The sequence below is a fragment of the Aspergillus undulatus genome (assembly GCF_047715775.1).
Source record: "Aspergillus undulatus strain CBS 261.88 unplaced genomic scaffold BDV17scaffold_35, whole genome shotgun sequence".
Classification (NCBI taxonomy): domain Eukaryota; kingdom Fungi; phylum Ascomycota; class Eurotiomycetes; order Eurotiales; family Aspergillaceae; genus Aspergillus; species Aspergillus undulatus.
Genome location: NW_027396639.1, coordinates 87,011 through 108,184, shown reverse-complemented (window position 1 = coordinate 108,184; position 21,174 = coordinate 87,011). Strand labels below are relative to the sequence as shown.

At 51.8% G+C, this 21,174-nt stretch overlaps 9 protein-coding genes across 9 annotated transcripts; 4 read left to right on the top strand and 5 right to left on the bottom strand.

The window, feature by feature from the left end:
* Window positions 1–1,740: 1,740 nt before the first annotated feature.
* BDV17DRAFT_282718 (putative translation elongation factor eEF-3) lies at window positions 1,741–5,225 on the top strand (the record flags this gene model as incomplete). The annotated part of the gene is made up of 4 exons (XM_073760247.1): window positions 1,741–1,928; window positions 2,010–4,867; window positions 4,961–5,116; window positions 5,179–5,225. 4 exons carry the CDS (start codon window positions 1,741–1,743, stop codon window positions 5,223–5,225), a joined length of 3,249 nt encoding a protein of 1,082 aa, XP_073614106.1.
* A 705-nt stretch (window positions 5,226–5,930) lies between these two features.
* On the top strand, window positions 5,931–6,251 carry BDV17DRAFT_292705 (uncharacterized protein; the record flags this gene model as incomplete). The annotated part of the gene is made up of 1 exon (XM_073762425.1): window positions 5,931–6,251. One exon carries the CDS (start codon window positions 5,931–5,933, stop codon window positions 6,249–6,251), a length of 321 nt encoding a protein of 106 aa, XP_073614105.1.
* Window positions 6,252–7,379: 1,128 nt separating this feature from the next.
* BDV17DRAFT_292704 (uncharacterized protein) lies at window positions 7,380–8,184 on the top strand (the record flags this gene model as incomplete). Its single annotated transcript, XM_073762424.1, has 2 exons — window positions 7,380–7,952; window positions 7,999–8,184. 2 exons carry the CDS (start codon window positions 7,380–7,382, stop codon window positions 8,182–8,184), a joined length of 759 nt encoding a protein of 252 aa, XP_073614104.1.
* Window positions 8,185–8,435: 251 nt separating this feature from the next.
* On the bottom strand, window positions 8,436–9,027 carry BDV17DRAFT_267203 (uncharacterized protein). Its single transcript, XM_073758340.1, has one exon. It carries the CDS (start codon window positions 8,684–8,686, stop codon window positions 8,453–8,455), a length of 234 nt encoding a protein of 77 aa, XP_073614103.1. The 5' UTR covers window positions 8,687–9,027; the 3' UTR covers window positions 8,436–8,452.
* On the bottom strand, window positions 8,822–9,856 carry BDV17DRAFT_292703 (uncharacterized protein; the record flags this gene model as incomplete). The annotated part of the gene is made up of 2 exons (XM_073762423.1): window positions 8,822–8,965; window positions 9,128–9,856. 2 exons carry the CDS (start codon window positions 9,854–9,856, stop codon window positions 8,822–8,824), a joined length of 873 nt encoding a protein of 290 aa, XP_073614102.1.
* A 630-nt stretch (window positions 9,857–10,486) lies between these two features.
* On the top strand, window positions 10,487–11,493 carry BDV17DRAFT_282717 (coiled-coil-helix-coiled-coil-helix domain-containing protein; the record flags this gene model as incomplete). The annotated part of the gene is made up of 3 exons (XM_073760246.1): window positions 10,487–10,685; window positions 10,765–11,131; window positions 11,199–11,493. 3 exons carry the CDS (start codon window positions 10,487–10,489, stop codon window positions 11,491–11,493), a joined length of 861 nt encoding a protein of 286 aa, XP_073614101.1.
* A 900-nt stretch (window positions 11,494–12,393) lies between these two features.
* Window positions 12,394–17,079, bottom strand: BDV17DRAFT_267200 (regulator of nonsense transcripts 2). Its single transcript, XM_073758339.1, has 7 exons — window positions 16,750–17,079; window positions 16,645–16,689; window positions 14,207–16,585; window positions 13,999–14,156; window positions 13,687–13,953; window positions 13,153–13,639; window positions 12,394–13,095 (listed from the first exon to the last, which is right to left on the bottom strand). Exons 1-7 carry the CDS (start codon window positions 16,766–16,768, stop codon window positions 12,995–12,997), a joined length of 3,456 nt encoding a protein of 1,151 aa, XP_073614100.1. The 5' UTR covers window positions 16,769–17,079; the 3' UTR covers window positions 12,394–12,994.
* A 9-nt stretch (window positions 17,080–17,088) lies between these two features.
* BDV17DRAFT_267199 (asparaginase) lies at window positions 17,089–18,718 on the bottom strand. The gene has a single exon (XM_073758338.1). It carries the CDS (start codon window positions 18,323–18,325, stop codon window positions 17,213–17,215), a length of 1,113 nt encoding a protein of 370 aa, XP_073614099.1. The 5' UTR covers window positions 18,326–18,718; the 3' UTR covers window positions 17,089–17,212.
* Window positions 18,719–19,059: 341 nt separating this feature from the next.
* fhdA (putative transcription factor Tos4) lies at window positions 19,060–20,965 on the bottom strand. Its single transcript, XM_073754125.1, has 2 exons — window positions 19,343–20,965; window positions 19,060–19,296 (listed from the first exon to the last, which is right to left on the bottom strand). Exons 1-2 carry the CDS (start codon window positions 20,849–20,851, stop codon window positions 19,270–19,272), a joined length of 1,536 nt encoding a protein of 511 aa, XP_073614098.1. The 5' UTR covers window positions 20,852–20,965; the 3' UTR covers window positions 19,060–19,269.
* Between the last annotated feature and the right edge of the window lie 209 nt (window positions 20,966–21,174).

Sequence of the window (21,174 nt, the reverse complement as noted above, 5' to 3'; positions counted from 1 at the left end):
ATAAAGAGATAGCCAGAATATTAGTGACAATGCGATGAAAGAAGGATAAGGTTTTGAAGTGGAGATGAAGCTGGGAGGTTTTTCTTTTTTCTGTTGGGATTATCTTTGCCACGGGCTCCATCCGGCTGTGATTTCGCGGGGGATAAGGATGAAAATCCGGAGACGGAGACAATCGATAAGGGCGGGCGCCGAGTCAAGACATTGCTCACAAAGAACACCGCTTGAGGACTCCACTCCTCCAAAATATACTTTGTATTTCAGTCAGTCATCAAGAATGAGTCTGGGATTAATTTTTGATCAGCCAGAATACCCGATCAAAATTCGAGATAACGATGCGGTGAGCACCAGCAAATGGCGGTGATGTGTCTTGTCCGACTCAGCCCATCGTTTCAGATGCCAGGGATCCTCGACGCCTCGCGAGTCTGACTTCGGGATGTGTTCTCTCTTGATTGCCAGCTAAATTGCAAACTTAGCCGCGTCAGCAAAGGGTGTTTTTTAATCTCGTAAGGCTTTCCCCTGGATCTTCAGCCTTCAGCCAATCGAGGAGTCAAAGGGACCAAGAATTGATGAATATCGACTAGCCTGTAGATTTCATCCTGGAGCCGGCGTGCAATCCAGAAGTTTGTACAAAGTAGTCCTAGGTTATTAGACTTCTCCCTTTACGGCACTTGGCCGTCCTGAACGTGATTCCATTCCAATCCGTTCAGCGATCCGTGCTGACGGGAGACAGAAAGGGCGATGGTTCGCTGACCAAGGTTGGCGATCAGGAACATGAGCGAGCGATGTTCGACAATGTTGTGTTCCTCGGGCAAAAAGAGAACAAAGCAAGCCATAGTAGCCACGTTTTTATTGGCTACGCCACCGGAGTCGAGAAGCAATTTGAAGTGGCGACAGCCCTGGAATAGAATCGTCTCCGACAGCAGGGTTTGCTGTCCATGACTGGATCCCCTTACTATATGTGCTACCTTAATTGTCAGTGGAAACCCCATACCTAGAGCGCCGCATAAAAGTTGGTGGTTGAAGAGCCGATGGAAAGTCATAGATCCATATGGCGGGGTTGGTCAGCGGGCGGGTTCATGGAGGGCTTGTAGCCAAGAGGTGAGGGGGCCTCATTTTTAGAGTATCCAAAACAGCGCAGATTAACTGAATCCCAAGTTAAAGATGAATAATGGAGCCGAAGAATATCTTGACCTGTTGATTGCAAGCCAACGCTAATGATCAGAGCAGAGGTGGGCAATGCAGCGGGCTGAGCGTTTGTTATCGATAAAAATCTGCGGCCTGAGGCAAAATGCGGCCAGAACAGGCTAGTGGCAGACAATCAGTGCCCTTTTGAGTTTTCAGAAAATGCAAATTATCCAGACCCAGAGATTTCGGGCGGCAAAAAGACTGGAAAAAAAGTCTGCAGCCCACCCACACAGGATTCAAGATAAATAAGTCTCACCCCTCCTTTTCCTCGCCTCTCTCCTCTCCTCCTCCTCCTCCTCCCTCCCATCATCCTTATCTCTTCGATAGAGGTCTGGTCCTCTCTTTATTTCACTTTTCTCTTTTTCCTTGTCTTCTCGTCCTAGACAAAAGGGATCATAGATTTCACTTGGTCGGTTGCTGCGTCTTGTTCTTGCGCAGTCCTCTTACCGTCCCCTTCTAGATACCCCTAATAGAACGAACGCTTGTTCTCGTTCTAGATTCTTTGAATCTTTTTATTCTGTTTTCCCAAAAAGTTACGGTTTTTCGACGATCAAAATGCCTGCTGTTGATGTTGCCTCTGTTCCCGCCGTCTCCGGCAAGGAGACTGCTCAGTCCGTCGCTGTTCTCGAGGACCTTTTCAAGAACCTCAACGTTTCCTCTAGCCAGGACGAGGTGAACGCTGCCACACAGAACCTTGCTCACCTCCTGTCTGGTCCTATCCCTGAGCAGACTCTGCCCCTCAAGTAAGTTGCCCCACCATGGCAGGGAAAAATCTGCACCCTCACATCTGTTGCGGACTATCGGCTAATACTATCGCTTTCTAGGGCTGTTGAGTCTCTCCAGAAGCAGCTCGCCAGCAAGAAGGATGGTGCTGCTCGTGTCCGTGCCCTCGAGGCCATCCGTGCCATCGCCTCCCATGCTACGATTGCCCCTGGTGTCGAGCCTCACCTCATCACCCTCCTCGAGTCCGTCCTCACCATCGCCGGTACCAAGAAGGCTAAGGCTGCCCCCAACGAGGTTGAGATTGCCTCGGCTGCCGCTGTCGCCATCGTCAAGGGCATCAACCCTAATGCCGTGAAGGCTGTTCTTCCCGTTATACTTGCTTCGCTTGAGAACGAGAAAAACCAGGGTGAGAAGGAGGCCGCGCTTGACTGCATTCTCGAGCTTGTCAAGAGCGCACCTGCTCAGCTTGCCTACCGTGTTCCAGACCTCATTCCTGTCCTCTCAGCCGCCATGTGGCACACCGACAAGCGGGTCACCGAGCGCATTCGCGGTGTTAAGGAGGGTAACAAGGAGGGCAAGCCCGCTCGTATTGGAGATCTCGAGACTGTTTGCGGTCTTATCGTCAACAAGGATATTGAGAAGTTCATTCCTGAGCTCGTTCAGTGTATCGCTTACCCCGAGAATGTCCCCGAGACTGTCCACTTGCTCGGTGCCACCACTTTCGTCTCCGATGTTACCGGTCCCACTCTTGCCATCATGACTCCTCTGCTTGACCGTGGTCTCGATGAACGTGAGACTGCTATCAAGCGTAAGTCTGCTGTCATTGTCGACAACATGTGCAAGCTTGTCGAGGACCCTCAGATTGTCGCTCCTTTCCTCCCTAAGTTGATGCCTAAGCTCAAGTTCAACACCGAGAACATTGCCGACCCTGAGGCCGCTGGAAAGTCTAAGCAGGCCCTGGATACCCTCAAGCGTGTTGGTGACGTCAAGGGTGACAAGATCCCCGAGATCTCTACTGCTGGTGACATCTCCACCGTCGCCGCTATCCTGAAGGACATTCTCTCCGAGAAGTACAAGGCTCAGGCTGACAAGTCTGAGGCCGTCATCAACTACGTTGCTGCTATTGCTGGTCAGCTTGTCGATGAGAAGGATGCCGAGGTTATTAGCTGGACCCAGAACGCTCTTCCTTACATCACCGCCATCGTTGGCGAGGAAGAGGCCAAGCCCATCGCCGAGACCCTCCGCAAGCGCGCTTCTCCCGATGCCGCTGCTGCTGACGAGGTTCCCTCGGACGAGGAGGAAGGTGAAGATCTCTGCAACTGCACCTTCTCCCTTGCCTACGGTGCCAAGATTCTTCTTAACCAGACTAGCCTCCGCTTGAAGCGTGGCCAACGCTACGGTCTCCTCGGACCCAACGGTACCGGAAAGACCACCCTCATGCGCGCCATCAACAACGAGCAGCTCGAAGGTTTCCCCAAGAAGGACGAGGTCAAGACCGTTTTCGTTGAGCACGACTTGGACTCTGCCGATACCGAGCAAACCGTCATTGGCTGGACCCTCAAGAAGCTTCGTGAGGTCGGCCTTGACCCCAAGCAGGAGGAGGTCGAGGCTAAGCTTGAGGAATTCGGTTTCCTCCGTGAGCAGCTCGACGGTCCCATCACTGCCCTTTCCGGTGGTTGGAAGATGAAGCTGGCTCTCTGCCGTGCCGTTTTCGAGAACCCCGATATCCTCCTCCTCGACGAGCCCACCAACCACTTGGACGTCAAGAACGTTGCTTGGTTGGAGAACTACCTCAAGAACTCTCCTTGCACATCCATCATCGTCTCCCACGACAGCAAGTTCTTGGACAACGTCCTTCAGCACGTCGTTCACTACGAGCGCTTCAAGCTCAAGCGTTACCGTGGTACTCTGAGTGAGTTCGTCAAGAAGGTTCCCGCTGCTCGCTCTTACTACGAGCTGGGTGCCTCCGACTTGGAGTTCAAGTTCCCCGAGCCCGGTTTCCTCGAGGGTGTCAAGACCAAGGCCAAGGCTATCATTCGTGTCAACGACATGAGCTTCCAGTACCCTGGTACCACCAAGCCCCAGATCAGCGACATCACTTTCCAGGTCTCTCTGGGCTCACGTATTGCCGTCATTGGTCCCAACGGTGCCGGTAAATCCACCCTTGTCAACGTCCTGACTGGTGAACTTCTCCCCACCACTGGTGATGTCTACCAGCACGAGAACATCCGTATTGCCTACATCAAGCAGCACGCTTTCGCTCACATCGACCACCACCTCGACAAGACTCCTTCCGAGTACATCCAGTGGCGTTTCCAGACTGGTGAGGACCGTGAGACCATGGACCGTGCCAACAAGATCGTCACCGATGACGATGAGAAGGCCATGTTGAAGATCTACAAGATCGAGGGCCAGCCCCGCCGTGTCATTGGTGTCCACGCTCGTCGCAAGTACAAGAACACCTACGAATACGAGTGTTCCTTCTCCCTTGGTGAGAACCTTGGCATGAAGAGTGAGAAGTGGACTCCCATGATGACTGCCGACAACGCCTGGATTCCTCGTAACGAGATCATGGAGTCTCACTCCAAGCAGGTTGCCGAGGTCGACCAGAAGGAGGCTCTGGCCAGCGGTCAGTTCCGTCCTCTTGTCCGTAAGGAAATTGAGGCCCACTGCGCTCAGTTCGGTCTTGAGGATGAGCTTGTCTCCCACTCCCGCATGCGCGGTCTCTCCGGTGGTCAGCGTGTCAAGGTCGTCCTTGCTGCTTGCTCTTGGCAGCGCCCTCACGTGATCGTCCTTGACGAGCCTACCAACTACCTCGACCGTGACTCTCTTGGTGCTCTCTCCAAGGCTCTTAAGACCTTCGAGGGTGGTGTTATCATCATTACTCACTCTGCTGAGTTCACTGAGAACCTTACTGAGGAAGTCTGGGCTGTTGTCGACGGAAAGATGACTCCTTCCGGTAAGTTTTGATCGACCACCCCCTCCCCCTCCCTCCCCTTCCCTCTTGGCTACAAGCCCTCCATGAATCCGTCCGCTTACCAGGAAATGTTAGGCCATAACTGGGTGCAAGGTCAAGGGTCGGGCCCCCGTCTTGCTGCTAAGGACGAGCCTGATGAGGTTGTCGACGCCATGGGCAACAAGACCAAGGTAGAGAAGAAGAAGGTGTTGAGTGCAGGTGACAAGCGTAAGGCTCGTAAGGAGCGTCTTGGTAAGTCTAAATGCCTGTCCAGTCTGATTTAAAACAATAACTAACCTGTTTTCTCGTTGCAGCCAAGAAGAAGCGTGGTGAGGATGTTGACGACGATGAGGATTTCTGAACGCGTAGCTAGAGCTAAAGGTGGCTTATTCCAACGAACGTCATGGGCTTAATCTTCGTCTGTTTAGCTTATTTCATGTTATAGAGGTTACGATCCTATGAATTTCATATCTCAGTTCAATTTGTCTGTTTACAATTATCGTAGCATCGTCCAAGGTTATTCGCGATGTTGAGTATCGAGTCAACGGAATCACGTGGCGGAGCGACGTGACCATATGTCCACATTATCTCGATGAGCAGACATCTACACTGAATCATGGCCATCTTTAATCAGCAGGATCTGGACAAAGGCGTATGTAGTGTCCACATCAGCTCTGGCTTATATATGTCTGCAGCACGGAAGCATCGTTTCGACCAGCCCATGACCTCCAGCGTCATCTTCTTGGCTTGCTCATTCTTCACCTTCTATAAGAAGCTTTGGCAGGTTGTTTATGTGCCTATTGAAAGCCGCCCGCCTCGGTGGCGAGGAACAGTTGCGGACTACGATCAGAGGGACTACAGCTTGCCAGGATAAGCTCTGCATACTTTCGAAAACCCATCGTGTTGGTGAATTCATCCTCCAGTTGGGGAATGTACCGTAGGCTTGGTCGGTCTCCTCACTACGAGCAAACACAAAACATTCGAAATCCTCTGGGGCGATCGCCCGGCACTCTGTTCGTACTCTACTCTGTTTTGATCTTGAACATCCAGAGGAAGCAAGGTGATCATGACGAACACATACCTTCAATACAAGCGCAACCAAAAGCTCCTGGTTTACTGGCTAGTTCACGCCTCCAACACCATCATCAAATCATTCCCGGAGGAGACGACCATTCCGCTAAACACCAGCGGTGAAATCACTCTATCAACACTGGTCTCCATATCAGAGCTCATGCCGAAACGCATCAAGCCCATCCCGGCGACTATCTACCGGTTGTTCCAGTCTGCTATTGATGCTCGGCAGCAGACCCATGCCATTTTCAAGAAGATCGCCGCCGAGGATCCTGATCCTGAGCTGAGCAAGAACAATGACTCCCACGAGTGCTAGATTAACGGTCTGACTGAGGCCTTTCATGTCCTTGGAGGAGAAAAGTGGTCTTCAGAGCGGCAGGCTGCTGCAGTGGCTGAAGACGAGGAGAAAAATGAGGATGTCGTTATTTTTGCTAAAAAGTTCTCGGCTCAATCTGGACGAAGATGATGACAGTGATGAAGAAGCATCAGAAGCGCCAGCTAAAGTGCGCGCTCGCGTACAGAAGAACGGCACCAAGAAACGCAAGGGGAAGTAAGGAAGTAGGGCGAAGAAAACGAAGACCGGAGGGGAAACCCCTGCCGCCCCCAATGAGGCGGACCTGGCCAAGGTACCACTGGAGAGCTACCGCATCATTGAGGATCAGACGAGGATTGTCACGGACTATCTCCTAGCTACTTACTCGATGACGTGGGAGTGGGCAAGTCTCCGAACATGCGTGCAAAATGTCCGGCCTAAGATCCTTCCGCACCTAGTCTTCCAGCTCCAGTGCATCGTCGATTCTCTGTGTCTCGTGGATGGGTATCCAACGGCCTCTTAGGTGACACTTTAAAGTCTCCCGCTCCTACTTTCGTTCCAGACGGGACATTGACCAATTCCTGGACCGCGAGAACGAAAGAATGGGAAAAGGATTCTGTCTTTCGCAAAGCATTCTCACCCAACACCTCAACTTAGGTTCCATCCTTCATGGCGATCCTCGTCGATACCGAGAGATGCCCGAGTTTCTATCAATATTGTGCGATGATTTCCTGCAATGTTTGGGTGAGACCAAATACATGCATGGACTCGCCACCGTCCCCCCTTCCCGCTTCTCTAAGACCAACTCCAATGGTCTCTGGGAATGCTCGCCCTATCTGTGCGGTATAGGCCTTATAGAGGCTCTGGAACTAGTACACGGCGCGGCCATGCAGCTATGGGATAAGTTGCCAATTGCAACAGGTGTGGTGCGCTTGCACAACATGTTAGTGCAAAAGGGCTACCTGAAGAGACCCATCGGTGTATTCTGTAGCCTTGAGCAAATCTTCCAGAACGAGTTCTTTATCAACGACCAAAACGACCAAGTCCCAAGATCTGAATTTCTTCCAAGCGCTCAATGCCATTATAGGGAAATCTCGAAACCCTCGAGAAAACGCTGCCTACCGAGCAAATATGCGGCACATGGGCAAAACAGCAGTCGACTATCACGGCTTAATAGGCGCCAGTGTCAACCACCAATTCAAAACAAAGTCGCTAATCCGATATCTCTGCGATGCATTCTGGATCCCAAACCGGATCCCGAACAACGGAGTCCCCATAATTACAGCTCTCGCCGGCATCCGGCTTATGCGAGCCAAGAAATCAACAAACCCAGCAACCGGCAAGACAACGCTAGAGGACACCACAATCGCCCAAAGATTCCGAAAGCAAGGGATTGACAACACCAAGATACTCAACATCACATCATGCCTCGAACGCATCACTGAAGACCCCAACTTCGAAATCCCAGAAAGCGTCCTCGCATCTCTACCGAAGGGATACAGTGCCAGCGACCTCGTCCGCAGCTCAATTCGCGACACAACCGGCATCTGCAACGAGCATTTTTACAAGCTCCTGGAGTCCGACATCAAACGCGATGTCTGTCTAGGCGCTCTCCCAATGCTAGGCCTAAACTACATGTCCGTCACACTTCTTCATGTTTTTCAACCTCGTCGAGGAAAAGCTAAAGGAACGCCGGTATCCAATGTGGGTGCTTGACTATAAGCGCCCAAGCGAGCTCTCACGGAACAAGAGGGCGTCGCTGGCTATACTTGTGTTGGAGTCCGAGGACGACGAGGTGCTGAGCGTTATTCCTGAATACTTGGAGAAGGTCAGGGCTGGATATACGGGTTTTATGCCCTGGGAGGATGACCAGCTTGATCATGGGAGAAATCTTAGTGAAGATGAGGCATTTGATGATCACGGCTTTGTTTTTTAGTTGCGCCGCTCTAAAGGTGTTGTTCGAGCATTTTGTGGCTAGGGATGTCAAAAGTGTTGTTGGATTATTTCTCTCTTCTTTTATCCAGATACTGGCGCCCATCTAGAGAATGAACCTAATTCTATAAAAGCTTTTCCAGTACTCATCTTCCCCTTATGGTACAAGGGGAGGGCGAATATTGGCTGGGACGTCTTGGGCCTCTACATCTTAAATCATAATCACCAGCGTTTCAATTCTGAACAACTCAAGGCCAATCAGCTCACTTAGTTCAACTGGATAGGTAACCAGGTAGACTATCAAGTGGACTCCCTTTTCCATCTAACTCCTTCACGCCCATAGAAGCCCATGGAAAGAGAACTGGGGGCGAAATAATTGAAAAGAAAACCAACACAACACCCGTAGCATGAACAAACTCCCTGTCGAACCCGGGAAACGACAAACCGTAACCCAACTGCAACTGCCCCAACAACTTTTCGCTAGCCAGAGCCGTAAGAAAGAACATAACCGAACGCACCCCATCCCATCCGCAACAAGCCAAACTACCTCATCCCATCTCCCAGAGAAGGCATCGACAACTGAAGGAGAAAATAGAACAAAACGATGAAAGAAAAAAGTCCAATTCAGATCAGAATCAAAATCAAACCCATCGCCTCCACTTCACAGGCCTCGGCTGCGTCTCGCTACTCGGCGGGTCGGTCTCCGTGTCTGTGCTCGAATCGTAGTCTTCGGGGTAATCCAAGTAGCCGTGCGTCTTGCGGGATCGTTTTATGGTTGCTTTTTTCTGGGGATGGAACGGAAGGACGTTAGTATTTAGTGTTTAGTTTAAATACTTGACAATGATGCTCTTTGGATCTGGTTTGGGTTCGTGAAGGAAGATGGTAAGGTTCGGTAAGGTGAGATGAGGTATATAAACTCAGGTGATCCGTTCGGGCCTTATACATACCTTCTTTGGTGTTGGGTTCCGGTCTCCAGCTGCGTCTGCAAGGGTACTAGTAGTTGCAGGGGCAGAGACAGCTGCACACACACTCGTGCTCAAACTCCCCGTATCCGCTCTTGTCCCTGTCCCCATTGAAGACCCCGTAGACCTCAACGTTGCTTGCAGGTGTCTAGCACCTGGTCCTAGCCCTGGCCCACTAATTCCGGAAGATACACCGTCAGCCTCAGAGTTTCTATTGACATTGTTGTGGCCATAGTCGTGGCCGTAGATACGGGCGAAATCATAGCGATGACTAACAGCCGGAGTCAAAGGACGCGCATTGTGGCTAGTGGTGGTAGTGATAGTAGTAGTACCTAAGTTTGTATCCAGAATGACATCCGGCTTCGCCGGGTGGGTTCTTGCTGGGCTGTATGTTTTTGTGAGCTGCTTGTTCTCATGGCCTGAGGTGTTTTTGCTGTTGGCGTTCGCATTGGCCTTGGTCTTGTTCTCGTCGACCTGCGTCGTCAGTCCGGTTGAGGCCGCAGCTGGAGCTCCGTGTTGCTGCTGTTTCTGCTGTTGGCTCGGCTGTGCCTGTCCATCCGCAGGTTCAACATCCACGACGTCAATACTATGCGCGATTGTCTTCTTTGAAACCATGACGACGGTCATGAGGTCTGGGTCGCGGCGGTCGATTTCGAGAACTAGACGCTCTTTGTAGCCTGGCTTGACAAGGGACTCAAGAGTGTTTGAGGACATTTTAGATGTTCTGTTCTTGTGTTGGTCTTTGCTGGGTTGAACTGGGTAGAATTTGGTTGGAGTTCGGAGTATCGAAAGGGAAAGAGCTCTGGGGCTGGATGGTGGTAACTGATGCTACGTCGTGACTGTGAGGAATGAAGGAATAGTCAAGTGTGCTTGTAGGAGGAAGACTTTACCTTCTGAGGATCTAACCAGTTGGATAGCGGAGGAGCCTCGGTCGTGTTGGTAGAAGTGCGAGAGTAGCGAGGGAGGATCTGTAACGAAGAGGTGTTGGTAGGGGAGATGGGGAGAAGGTGAGGTAAATGTCATAGATTAAGGAGCGTAGGAAGGCTGTATAATCGGGTTGGAAGAGACAAAGTCTGCCATGGGTATTTCATTGTGTTATGTCTTCTGTTCAGTTGCCCTCAACTATACAACCCGCTCCTGATTGGCTGGCTTGATAGGGCATCAATTATCTGCCTCAGGCCGCCACACCAGCTCGGGCAGACTCCGCTCACACCCGTTCTCCCTCCGACAGTATTTACGATCCTCCCCTCAATTGGCCTTTTCCTCGTCCATGTCTCTTGTTATCCTCTAATCTCGCCCCTCCCCTAACTCTCCAAAAGACACTCCCACCACTCCTCACACACAATGTTCCGTCCCGCATCCAGAGCGCTCCTCCGCGCACCAGCTGCTGCGCGCGGCCCAGCTCCAGCTCGCCGATTTATAAGCACCACACCCTCAGGAACGAAGTCACGGAGCTGGAAGAATACCTTTGTGCGGGTAGGATTGGCTGCAGGTGCTATCTACTACTACAACACGAGCAGTGTGTTCGCTGAGACTCCATCGCGTGCGTACCAAAATCTCTTCTTCCGCAATCCCTATGCAAGTGATGCAAGCTAATCGTCGAGTTGGATATATGGAAACAGTCTCCTTCCGCCCTAAACCCGCTCCTAAACCCGAAGACGAGAAGCCCCTACCGACGCTCGATTCCGTCAAGCCCAAGTCGCGCGAGGAGAAGCCCAAGACCCAGCCCGCCGAGACCGCCGCATCAACACCAGATGATGCCAATGTCTCTGAACAATCGGAGCAGTCCCTGAAATCCGCCGAAGAACTTGAGGAGGAAGCCGGCCAGCAGGCCGCATTCAACCCCGAGACCGGCGAGATTAACTGGGACTGCCCATGTCTCGGCGGCATGGCGTACGGGCCTTGCGGCCAGGAATTCCGTGCTGCGTTTAGCTGCTTCGTTTATTCGGAGGAGGAGCCCAAGGGAATTGACTGCATTGATAAGTTCAAGTGCGTTGTCATCTCAGTTCTGGTGTCGCACAGTTTGGTGTGAAAGGTACTAACGAGTCCACCGCAGGGCCATGCAAGATTGCTTCCGCGCACACCCTGACGTCTACGGCGCCGAACTCGAGGACGACGATGAGGCTCCCGCTGCCGCTCCCTCTGAGCCTGCCCCGGTCGATGCCGCTGGACAACCCCTAGCTGCGCAGGTCGATGCCTCCGTCCCTCCCGCCGAGAAGCGCGAGCATGCCCTCGAAGCGCGCGACCAGGCCAAGTCCACGAGCGAACTGCCTGAGACCGACGAGGTTATTCCCAAGGCGTGGCACGAGTCAGAAAGCGAGAAGAAGCCCGAGCAGCAGACGGAGAAATAAACGATCCGAGCCTCATCCAGTTTATATGGTGGAGAGGTCAAGCGGTGACGGATATCGCAAGGCCGGCGGGACCTTTCAAACCCGAATACTTGTTGGCGTGCGGTATGCGCTCCGCTTCATTTCTTATAACACCACTATCATCATCCGAGGATACTAGACCCAGTTCCGAGTACCTACCTAGATCTGGCCATCTTCCGTGATTCATATATGTCCACGCCTCTCCATCTCCATTTCCAATCTCATCCCCCCCTCTCCTTTGTCAATGTCATTGTTTCCAGCCGTCTTGCTTTTGCTTTTTATCCCTTTATCATTTCTTATATGTAACTGTACCTACGTCCCCTACCCCTCATGTACTTCTAGGTATGCTCTGCTGTGCTGTGCTGTGGTTTAGGATAGTGATGTCCTGCTTTGTACCGTTGTACGGTGATGTCACGCAGGAAGAGACAAAATAGATTCTTTTTATAGAGTGAATGGGCTTTGGGCCAAAGTGTGCTTGCCGCTTCCACTGATCCTGCGCAATTAGTGATCGTGCGTAATTAGTAGTCTGTCACACTTGCCCTATAACTGCACGTAACCAACTATATGGGATGGGTCCACCGCTCATTGCACCTGCCATTTCTGTAATACACAGCGGTTTAGGAAGGTGCGATGTACTGCCCAAGTGTACCCGTCTGCATGGAGGGAAGGAGCAACCGGGTGGCCTCCGTCGTCATTTCCACCAGCCAGTTAGAGCATAGTAGTCGTAGAGGTTCTACGTTTTAGCTATTATGTACCTACCTACAATAGGTGTGCGAGGGGAGGTGCGGATTCAGGTAAACCTAGTAGTGGATCAATTGTCGCCCTTGTTAGTCCATTTCGTCTCCTACTCCCCCAAGTAGTGAGTAGGAAATCTATGCGCTGTGGAATATAATGATAAGTTCATTCTGGTGCTAGTGCTGGTTTTATTTCTGTTATGCACGTAGATACTGCAGATACTCGTACTTGGTAAGCGACGGTGTCTCAGGTGGCCATTCAAGATCCTAACTTGGAGCTCAGCTAGGGAGACGAAATACACCCGGCTGTTGGTCTGCGGTCAGGTTTGGACTGCACTCAAGCAGAAACATGCATACAGACCCGCCACTTATTCGCTGACTCAAAGGGTCCCGAGACCATGAAACTGGATATTGCTCGGACAGCCGATGGAATTCACCATGACGGGCTTTTCTCCCAGAAGAGAACTCGCGTAAGCGGATGTAAGATCGATAAGCTTGTGAGCGGATTTTCTCTCCTTGTGATTCCCGACCTCAAGCATACTCAGGTAGGACCCAACCCGGCAGCAAGGCAAGCGGACTGACATATTTCCACCTGTACTCAAGTTGAGCCCGTGTTCGGCACAGACTCGAAAAGATGCAGAGTATCGGACTCGCAGGACTTAGTCTCTTTGAGGTCCGAGCCGGCGAATTGGATCATCAAAGCCTATTGGTAGGCGCGCTCCTAATGGTAATTATGCTTAAGCGACACGCTACCAGTTCACATCACTGAGCTGCAGCTTGCGAGAGCGGAAAGCCGAGCGGTTGGCGCCGGACTTATCAAGCCTAGCCGGGGATCGTTTCTCAACGGTTTCTGGAATATGTCAGCCTGAATACACTCTCACATAAATGTTCAGCTCCCTCCACTCACCTTCAGTACTTTCAGCCTCGTTGGACATCTCGTAGTTCAAAACCAGATTCTTGATCCGCTGCTGCTCTTCCCTATCCGCCTGCTGCTGGCTTCTCATGGCGACGGCGAAAGTAGAGTCGGAAGGAAGATCGATAGTGCGAGTTTGCTGTTTATTTCCCTTCTTAGTCATGAGAGAGAACGCCATTGTATTGCTGGACGGTTGAGTAGCGGCGGGAGCGGGTGTCGGCGCGGGAGAGGGCGAGAGCACCGAAGCAGGGGGTGGAGTTTCGACGGCGGTGTCGCGGGCAGCGCGCTTCATGGGCAGAGGAATATCAAAGACAGCCTTGCGCTCGAATTTCCGTGACTCAACGCTCTCCGCCATCATCTTCTCGAATTCACGGTCGAACTCAGCTTCTGCTTCGGGGTCGCGTTCCTCTTCTTGGCGGGTGACGAAGATCTGTTCCTCTTCGGACTCGCTATCGTCGTTTTGCTCGGCGTTTGGAGTCACCTGCTTTGATCATTAGCATGGGTTGATAGAAGAAACCAATTACTTACATCGGCGTCGTCACTCGACTCTGCTTCCTCCTCGGCTTCCGGAATGGCGTCTTCCTCCAGATCATCATCCGATGCACTGTCCTCAGATTCATCCTCTGGTTCTGGTTTCTCCTCCGGTTTGAAATTCTGAGCCACCGCCTCGCCGAAGATACGGCTAGCTTCATCCAGGTCGGTAACTACATTCCACTGTGGACGGGTCAGGGAGTATGTGTCCTGAACAAGGAAATCGATGTCCATTGGCAGGGGATCCTTCGTGCATATGTAGTACTAAGAAATTAGCTTTATCCCGCATATAGAAGGACACAAGCGTACCTGAAAGAACTTCAAGAAAAAGTCAAGTTTCTTCTTAGCGGAACCCCGGTCGAAGCAATGACCGCAGGTATCTAAAAGCTGGCAGATCAAGCGAATTCGGAAGAAATCATCTGGCAAATCCAGGACGTTGATTCTTCCGGGCATCGGGGTGCCGCCCTCTACAGGCAGTTAGCAAAGGTAATTCGAGAACTCCAAAGAGCAAACGTACCGTGACCGTATGTAACGATTCGGTACAAAGTATCGAAAATCACCGGCGAGTCAATCATCTTGTAGTTGTACAGCTCCGCCAAATACTTGACTTCCGCGACCCGCTTCTGGTTGAACTTGAAATCATTCTGCTCAAGACCTAAAGTGATGGACTCCAGAATATTGTCAACAACCCCAACCACAAAGCCCTGATGATAGCGGTAGAGAGCACTGATGAGAATTGCAAGGAGGTGGATGTTGCCGTATTTGACCTTGGCCGGCTTGCTGAAAACACGCTCCAGAATATTGACCACTTCCTGTTCTTCCCAGTGAAGCTTCCGAACCGACTTCAAAATCTTGGTATAATTACGCTTGTTCATATCCAGATAGATGAGTTTGCGAATGTAAGACTCCATGGGTGTTCGCTCCTTTTGCTGAATGGCGGGTCGCTGGGGTGGGTCAACGTAGTAGACAGCATTTTCAATGATCATGCGTTCTTGTTGACCTATATGCTGGACGGTCTTCTTTCTCGAGAGCGTCTCCAGGAACGAGGCCATTCGAGGCGACGTATCAGGGTTCCGAAACAAGTATCTTCCGCAGTTCTCAAGAAGGTGGCCGATGATCTCGATGTTCATGCGCGAAAATTCATCCAGCGAGACCTTGAAGCAGTGGAAGATGATGTGCTCCGGGACGACGCCAAACTTGGTCAACTCAGCCAGGTAGCGAATATTGCTCATCCGGACTTGGCCGAGGAACTCCTTGGACTTCCGACGCTGAAGACTGCGGAATTCTTCATCGAGATATGTGGTCAAGCCTTGGGGAATGTCTGGCATATACTGTCCGAGGGTTGCAACGAGACGCGAGTACAAAGGCAGAAGGTCAATGCGGCCTTTCGGGATATCAGAAACAGCCTTGACTAGTCTGTTCCTGGACGCCTTGGAGTTGAGAAAGCAGAAATCCAGCGCCATCTGATCAACCTGGTCTTTGGTTTGCAGATCAGGTAGCTTGCCCAACAGCGCATCCACCTGAGCACCAACGGTCTTGCTTACAATCGTCGTGGATTGATCATCTTCCGCAGCCTTCTCCTCTGGGGTCTGGGCTTGGGACTCGGTTTTTTCAGTGCTTGGCTCGGGACCAGCTTCGCCTTCCTTCTTTTTGGTGGGCTCGCCTTCAGCCTTCTTTTTCTTGCCATCGTCCAGCAAAACAGCCGGAACTTTGCCTTTCAAATCGACAAGATTCTCATAGAAGCGCCTCTCCTCTTCATCCTCCCAGATACCAGCACCTTCGCCTTGGCCCCGAAGATACTCCGAAGTCTTGACAAGACCAATACCACCGCTTGCCGTAGGATCGGAAGCTTCCTGTTCAGCCAAGGCAGGCATCTCCACTCCCAATATTTCGCAGAGGATCTGGGTGTTTGCAACCAACTTCTCCAATGACTTGGTCTGTCTCTCGAAGTTTGCCTGTCGATCCTCGAAGATCTCACCACTCTTGACGTAGGCTTCCGCATTTCGTCGACTCTGTGCGGTAAGCGCTTTCTGGTCACGCATGACATGTGCCTTGACATCCTCTAGATACCTGTTCAAGATACTCTTGAAGCGAAGCTGAGCCTTTTCCGGGGTCAACGGCGCGTCATCCTCGGCTGCCGCCTCGTCCCCTCCTTCAACACCATTCTGAGTCTCAGCAGTCGTCGTTGCTCCATCAGCCTCAACCGTCTTTCTTCCCTCTTCAGCGGTTTTCACATCCAATATGTCCCAGCTAAAGCTCTTGGCGAACAACACAGCCAGCGGCAGGTTGGAGTGATCACGGTCATGGCCAAGAAGATCCTTCAAGACCTCCAGAGGAAACGGTTCCGGCTCTTTATCACCTGCCGAGGCCCTCCGCGATACTCCATCTGCCGCTTTATTACCCAGCCCGACCGCGCCATCTTTGCCCTTCGCGCCCACATCTTCCGGTCGCTCAACGTCGTCCAGGGTCCTCAATACTCCGACCAGCCAGAGTTCCGTCACGACCTTCAGCAACACCCGGTGGCGAGAAAGCCGCTCTTTCTCCTCCCGCTCGCGCAGTTCCTGGTTGAGAACCTTCAACTGGCTTTTATCCGGCGAGCTAAGGCCCCGACCCAGCAACCATCCAATCTGCCGAGTGAACTCTGCAGGACCAAATCGCTGATGAAGGGCGCTGGTGATTTCCACACCAGCGGCGACCTCACCGGGCGATTTGAGTTTGCATAGACCCTCGTAGCAGGCCGAGATAATCTCCGAAAGGTACTTGTGGAGGGACAGCGTGCGGATATCGGTTAGCAAGGTTTGCTGTGCGGCGGCGTTGATTCCGGTACGAAGGCGCTTGATGAAGGCTGTGTTCTTTTTCAAGGACGAGTCGAGGGATTTGCCGACGGGAAATACATCTATATTCAACGCCGATGGTCAGATAATATGTGGGTACGGAGGAGGCGGGTTACAGTACCACCCTCGCCATTCCAGACTCGCTCATTCAGGCTGCGAATTTCCACTGCATATCAACTATTGTTAGAAAAGGAGTTCAAGTATCAAATAAGAGTTCAGAACTCACGCTTCCTTTGCCGATCCATCTCTTGCCGCCCAGTGCGCTGTGGCAGTCTATCCCCGCGGCGAATTCAACTGTCGTAAAGTGGTTTTAGAAAATCGAATAGGAAATCGTGGGAGTGACTTGAACGCCACATTGGTGAGAATTAGCGGTTAATTGAGGCCAGGACTGGTCTCGCCTAGACGAGTGCGGTCGGAGTCAAGGGATGTTGTACGATTGAAAAGCCGTGGGGAGAATTGCGGGCGAGGGCGAAGGCGGCGGAGGTTAATCTTAGCGCTGTCCACTCTCCGTCATTGCTTCCGATCTCTTCTTTCACTCTCACTGCGCTTTCATTCAACCTTCAGCTAGGACTCAAACAGAACAAAGAGTGATCTTCTCTAGGAAGGATTGCAAAGCATTTCTAATCTTTTACCAACCCTATTAAAAGACTACCTGAATTCAGCGCCTTTCATCACTCACTATCTGCGGATCATGCACCAACACGCTGCAGCTCAAACAAGTGAGAATAACGTCCAGTCACCACACCAGCAGTATTCAATATATCCGACTTGTGAAACCGTCTAATCCCTTCTCGCGTCTCCGGCGTCCCAATCTGCAGCCTCTCCAAGATCTCCGCAACGGCCGAATAAAGCACCGCCTGATTTCCATCCTCAATCTTAACCGCAATCCCAATCGCCCCAACCGCGCCTATCCTCCTCGTCTGCTGAGACGCTCGCACAGCAACACCATAGCACCCATCAGCGCCAACCTTCCCAATAAGCGCGCCATCATACCCTCGCATGAGCTCCGTGCAGAATCGGCACTCGCCACCAACAAGCTCCGGATACTGCGACATGGCATGGAAGATGCGACTGAGAGCCTGCGTCCTTGACAGTGACAACTTCAAGTCCTCGCTCTCGCCCTCGCCCTCACTCTTGTTTTTGCTCACGGCATCTGCAGCTGCCGCAACCGTCGCGTATATCCTACCCATATTCGTCAATGGCATCGCCGGCGCAGGGAGATTACACCCATCAATGCCCCATTTCACTTCATCGCCCTCCAACCCACTCAGGTCCTCCACAACCTGCCTAACACGCATCTGCATCGGATGGCTGGGGAGATGGTAACCGTCCAGGTCTGCCCCGAGTGCCCTACACCCAGCCAACATCCCCGCATGTTTCCCCGAGCAATTATTGTCAATCGCGGTAGGCGTATAATCCCTTCTAATCCATTCCCGATTCACCCACTCCGAAATCGACGCATGGCCACCACACTTGAGATCCGTCTCTCCTGCCTCAACAACACGCAGCATCTTCCGCGTCCTCTCAACATGCCGTCCCTCACTACTATGCGACGCACAAGCAAGCGCAAGGTCAGCATCGGTCAGCTCAGGAAAGTGTTCAAAGCATCCCGTTTCCAGAATCGCAAGGGCCTGCGCTGGCTTCGCGGCCGATCGTAGCAGTGTCACCCTTTGCGAATCTCCGATGGAGAAGAGCAGGGTCCCTGTGCTGTCGACTATGGCTGCGTGCACGCCGTGCCGGTTCTCGGGTATCCCGCTCCTGTCTGTGACGATGTAGTCTGGGGGACTGGTTTCGACGGTCATGGTTCGGTCGTTGTTGAGTATATAGAGATGTACCGAGTAACGAGGAAATAAGGAAAAGTAGGTGGGTAGGACAAGGTGCAGTAGGCGTAGACTACTCTGTAGTATTCGAAGTCAAGTAGATAGGTAGGTGGTACAAAACCTAGTCGACTAACCCGACAACACCGCACTAGAACAAGGAGTAAAGAAAAGAATCAATTCAAAACTTTGCGCTCCCCCTCCTAAATATACCTCTCCTTCCTCTCTCTCCTAACTAGAAACCCAGCCTGATGATTCCCACGTAAATGACAGATGGAAACAACCCTGTTGCGAAGCCCCAGTCCAATGAAGCAAATGACGCTATTCCGCATCGGGTGAACGAGAACGATGGATCACGTGTTTTATGTTTTTAGCCTGCCTTCAACCAAGGTTCCAATAGAGTGCTTAGGTAATCCCATACAGTGCATAACCCTAACTTGGCAATCTCGAAATCAGGTTGGAGGACAATGCGAAAAAAGCTCAATAGAAGATAATACTTTTAGTCCATAACATAAGTAACATACAGATCATAAGTGTCCAAGATAAAGGGTAAGGTACATATGTATGCCTGGGAATCGAATCGGACATCGAATGTCAGGCACTAAGCAACAGCCATGAAGATGTCGAACGGACAGAATGTTGTGACTGGCTGACAGCTTCAAGAACAACTTGAAAGACAGGAACAGACAAGCACCCTATGCAGGTAATAAGTAACAGATAAAAAGAGGTGAAATCCACCATACATCATACACCTTCATATAAAAACGTTAAAGCCAAAAAAGTCAGACTGGGTATGCCACGCCACGCTATGCAGTTCCTGGAAAGAGGAACAAAGAAGGAATTGAAATGACCCAAAACGGTACGATAAGTATGTACTGAGAACCAAATCGTATGTCGAAGTATTATTTATTTTGTCAACGGCTTCATATTCATTTTGGTTTGCGCCAGAAGTATTGCTGGTGATGTTAGTTATAGCCATTGTCAATGAGTATGGAGACATACCTTATGTTGCTTTCGACAGTTTCTCAGGCCAGGCTTTCTCAAATCTGTGACGACAGCTTCACGACGCATCTGGTCATCATCGAAGTCGGGGATGTAGTAGTATTCAGCCTCGAGCGGCTTTCCAGCAGCGTCCTTGCCTTCACGCGCAACCTTTCCAATGCACTTGGTCGAGTCAAGGATTGCTCGAATCTCTTCTCTCGATGGCCCGTGTCGTGAGTGTTTGTCTGCCTTCCAGAGGGAAGACGGAAGGTTGTCGAGGATGGTCGAGAAGGGGGTAGAGGAAAGACGAGAGAACGCTAGCTGGTTGACAGCATGGTTCTGGACATGCTCAGCATCCTCATCGATAACCACTTCTGTCTGCTTCTCTTCTTCGGTTGGCTCCGCAGGCTTGGAAGGCTGCTTTGGGGACTGTGTGGGCTGGAGGTGAGCACGAGGGCGTGTAGGTCGAAGAGGGGAGTCGTCGGCGGAGAACGAGGCCAGACGAGGGAGCAAGTTATCGCCAAAGGGTCCAAAGGAATGAATGATGGGGTCATTTTCCTCGTCGTGGTCTGACAAGTCCTCGGGCTTGCTTAGATCACTTAGGTCACTGGACTGTGAGCTCTGCAAAAGAGACGCCACATCAGTAGACGACTTCAATGCTTCATCAGAACTACTACGGCGAATTGGGGAGGCATCGGCATCGTCCTCGTACACAACCACTGCGTTTCGGGAGCGGGTCGGAGTAAACAGGGGTGACGAAGGAGGCACCATAGACTTAACAGCTGGAGATGGCGAGACAGGAGAAGCGAGACGTTGGCGTTGAGCACTCGGGCTGTCTTGTAGACTGCGGTGAGTTTGTTTCTTCCGCGTTGGCGTAGACTCCTCCCAGGTTTGCTCCGAATCCGTAGACGCATCTTCCTTCCTGTCACCACGTGGCCATTGGACCAGCACGCGCGTATCGTGAACATCAATCATGATATCCGCATCTTTGATATCCGACGTGAACGTCTTCCCCTTGGCCAAGTCATATGTCTTTCCCTGGCAGTGAAGCTTGATCCCGTTCCATCCCATGCACATTATCTCCACCCTATCACGGTCAAATGGGTTAGGGGCGGGCTTATAGGTTGCCTTGACGTGCACCCTCGAAATCATACGGTTGGCAGCGAGCTGGTACTGGCACGAAAGACTGGATCTTCCCATGAGAATTGGCTCGCCGGTTTCAGAGAGCATCAGGGTAGGAACGGCGGAGAGGGGCGTTCGTTCTGAGAGGGCGGAGGACATGTTACGGCGTGTCGGGGCATTATGCAGAGCCATCCGTGGGGGCGAGGACGACATGATATGGGTGGACGAGGTCGGGAGGGGAGTAGGATATCTCGAGACGGCACGGTCATCGTCGCGTGCTACACGCTTCTGAGGTCGAGGGAGAGACGGGGAGGAGCTCAATGGCTCGAAAGCAGGTAGTAGGGACGCGGGACGCTTCACGCCTGCCACAGAGGCAGCCGAGGTGTTCCTCGGGGGAGACGACTCCATGATATAGGTAGGTAGGTTAGGCACGCGTCTCGAAGACGACCGATCTTGGGTATGAGCAAGCAGCTATAGAGTAGAGGTAGTAAGACTCAATTAAGTTCGCGTCGAGGGCAGCGCAGGGTAGGGGCTCTATTCTAAGACCAGAGAAAAGACAGTCAGAAGGAGAGTCAAGGCGGGAAGGTTGATGAAAAGGAAGGTAGGTCGAAGAGCCCTGTAGCTGCCGTCCCCGAGATGAAGAGTAGGAGGTTGGGAGACGCTTCGAACGAGTCTACAGAAAAGAACGGAAAGAGCCTGGAGGGAAAAAGGGAGAGGATGGTGCGTAGTGG

Excerpts from the sequence above, each read along its gene's own strand:
- BDV17DRAFT_267199 (XM_073758338.1), bottom strand. The coding sequence starts at position 18,325 with ATGACCGTCGAAACCAGTCCCCCAGACTACATCGTCACAGACAGGAGC.
- fhdA (XM_073754125.1), bottom strand. The coding sequence starts at position 20,851 with ATGGAGTCGTCTCCCCCGAGGAACACCTCGGCTGCCTCTGTGGCAGGC. Across the intron at positions 19,297-19,342 it reads ACTGTCGAAAGCAACATAAG|CAATACTTCTGGCGCAAACC; the intron begins GTATGTCTCCAT and ends TAACATCACCAG.
- BDV17DRAFT_267200 (XM_073758339.1), bottom strand. Across the intron at positions 16,586-16,644 it reads AGTCTGGAATGGCGAGGGTG|ATGTATTTCCCGTCGGCAAA; the intron begins GTACTGTAACCC and ends CGTTGAATATAG. Across the intron at positions 13,954-13,998 it reads TTTTCTTGAAGTTCTTTCAG|TACTACATATGCACGAAGGA; the intron begins GTACGCTTGTGT and ends CTAATTTCTTAG.
- BDV17DRAFT_267203 (XM_073758340.1), bottom strand. The coding sequence starts at position 8,686 with ATGTTCTTTCTTACGGCTCTGGCTAGCGAAAAGTTGTTGGGGCAGTTG.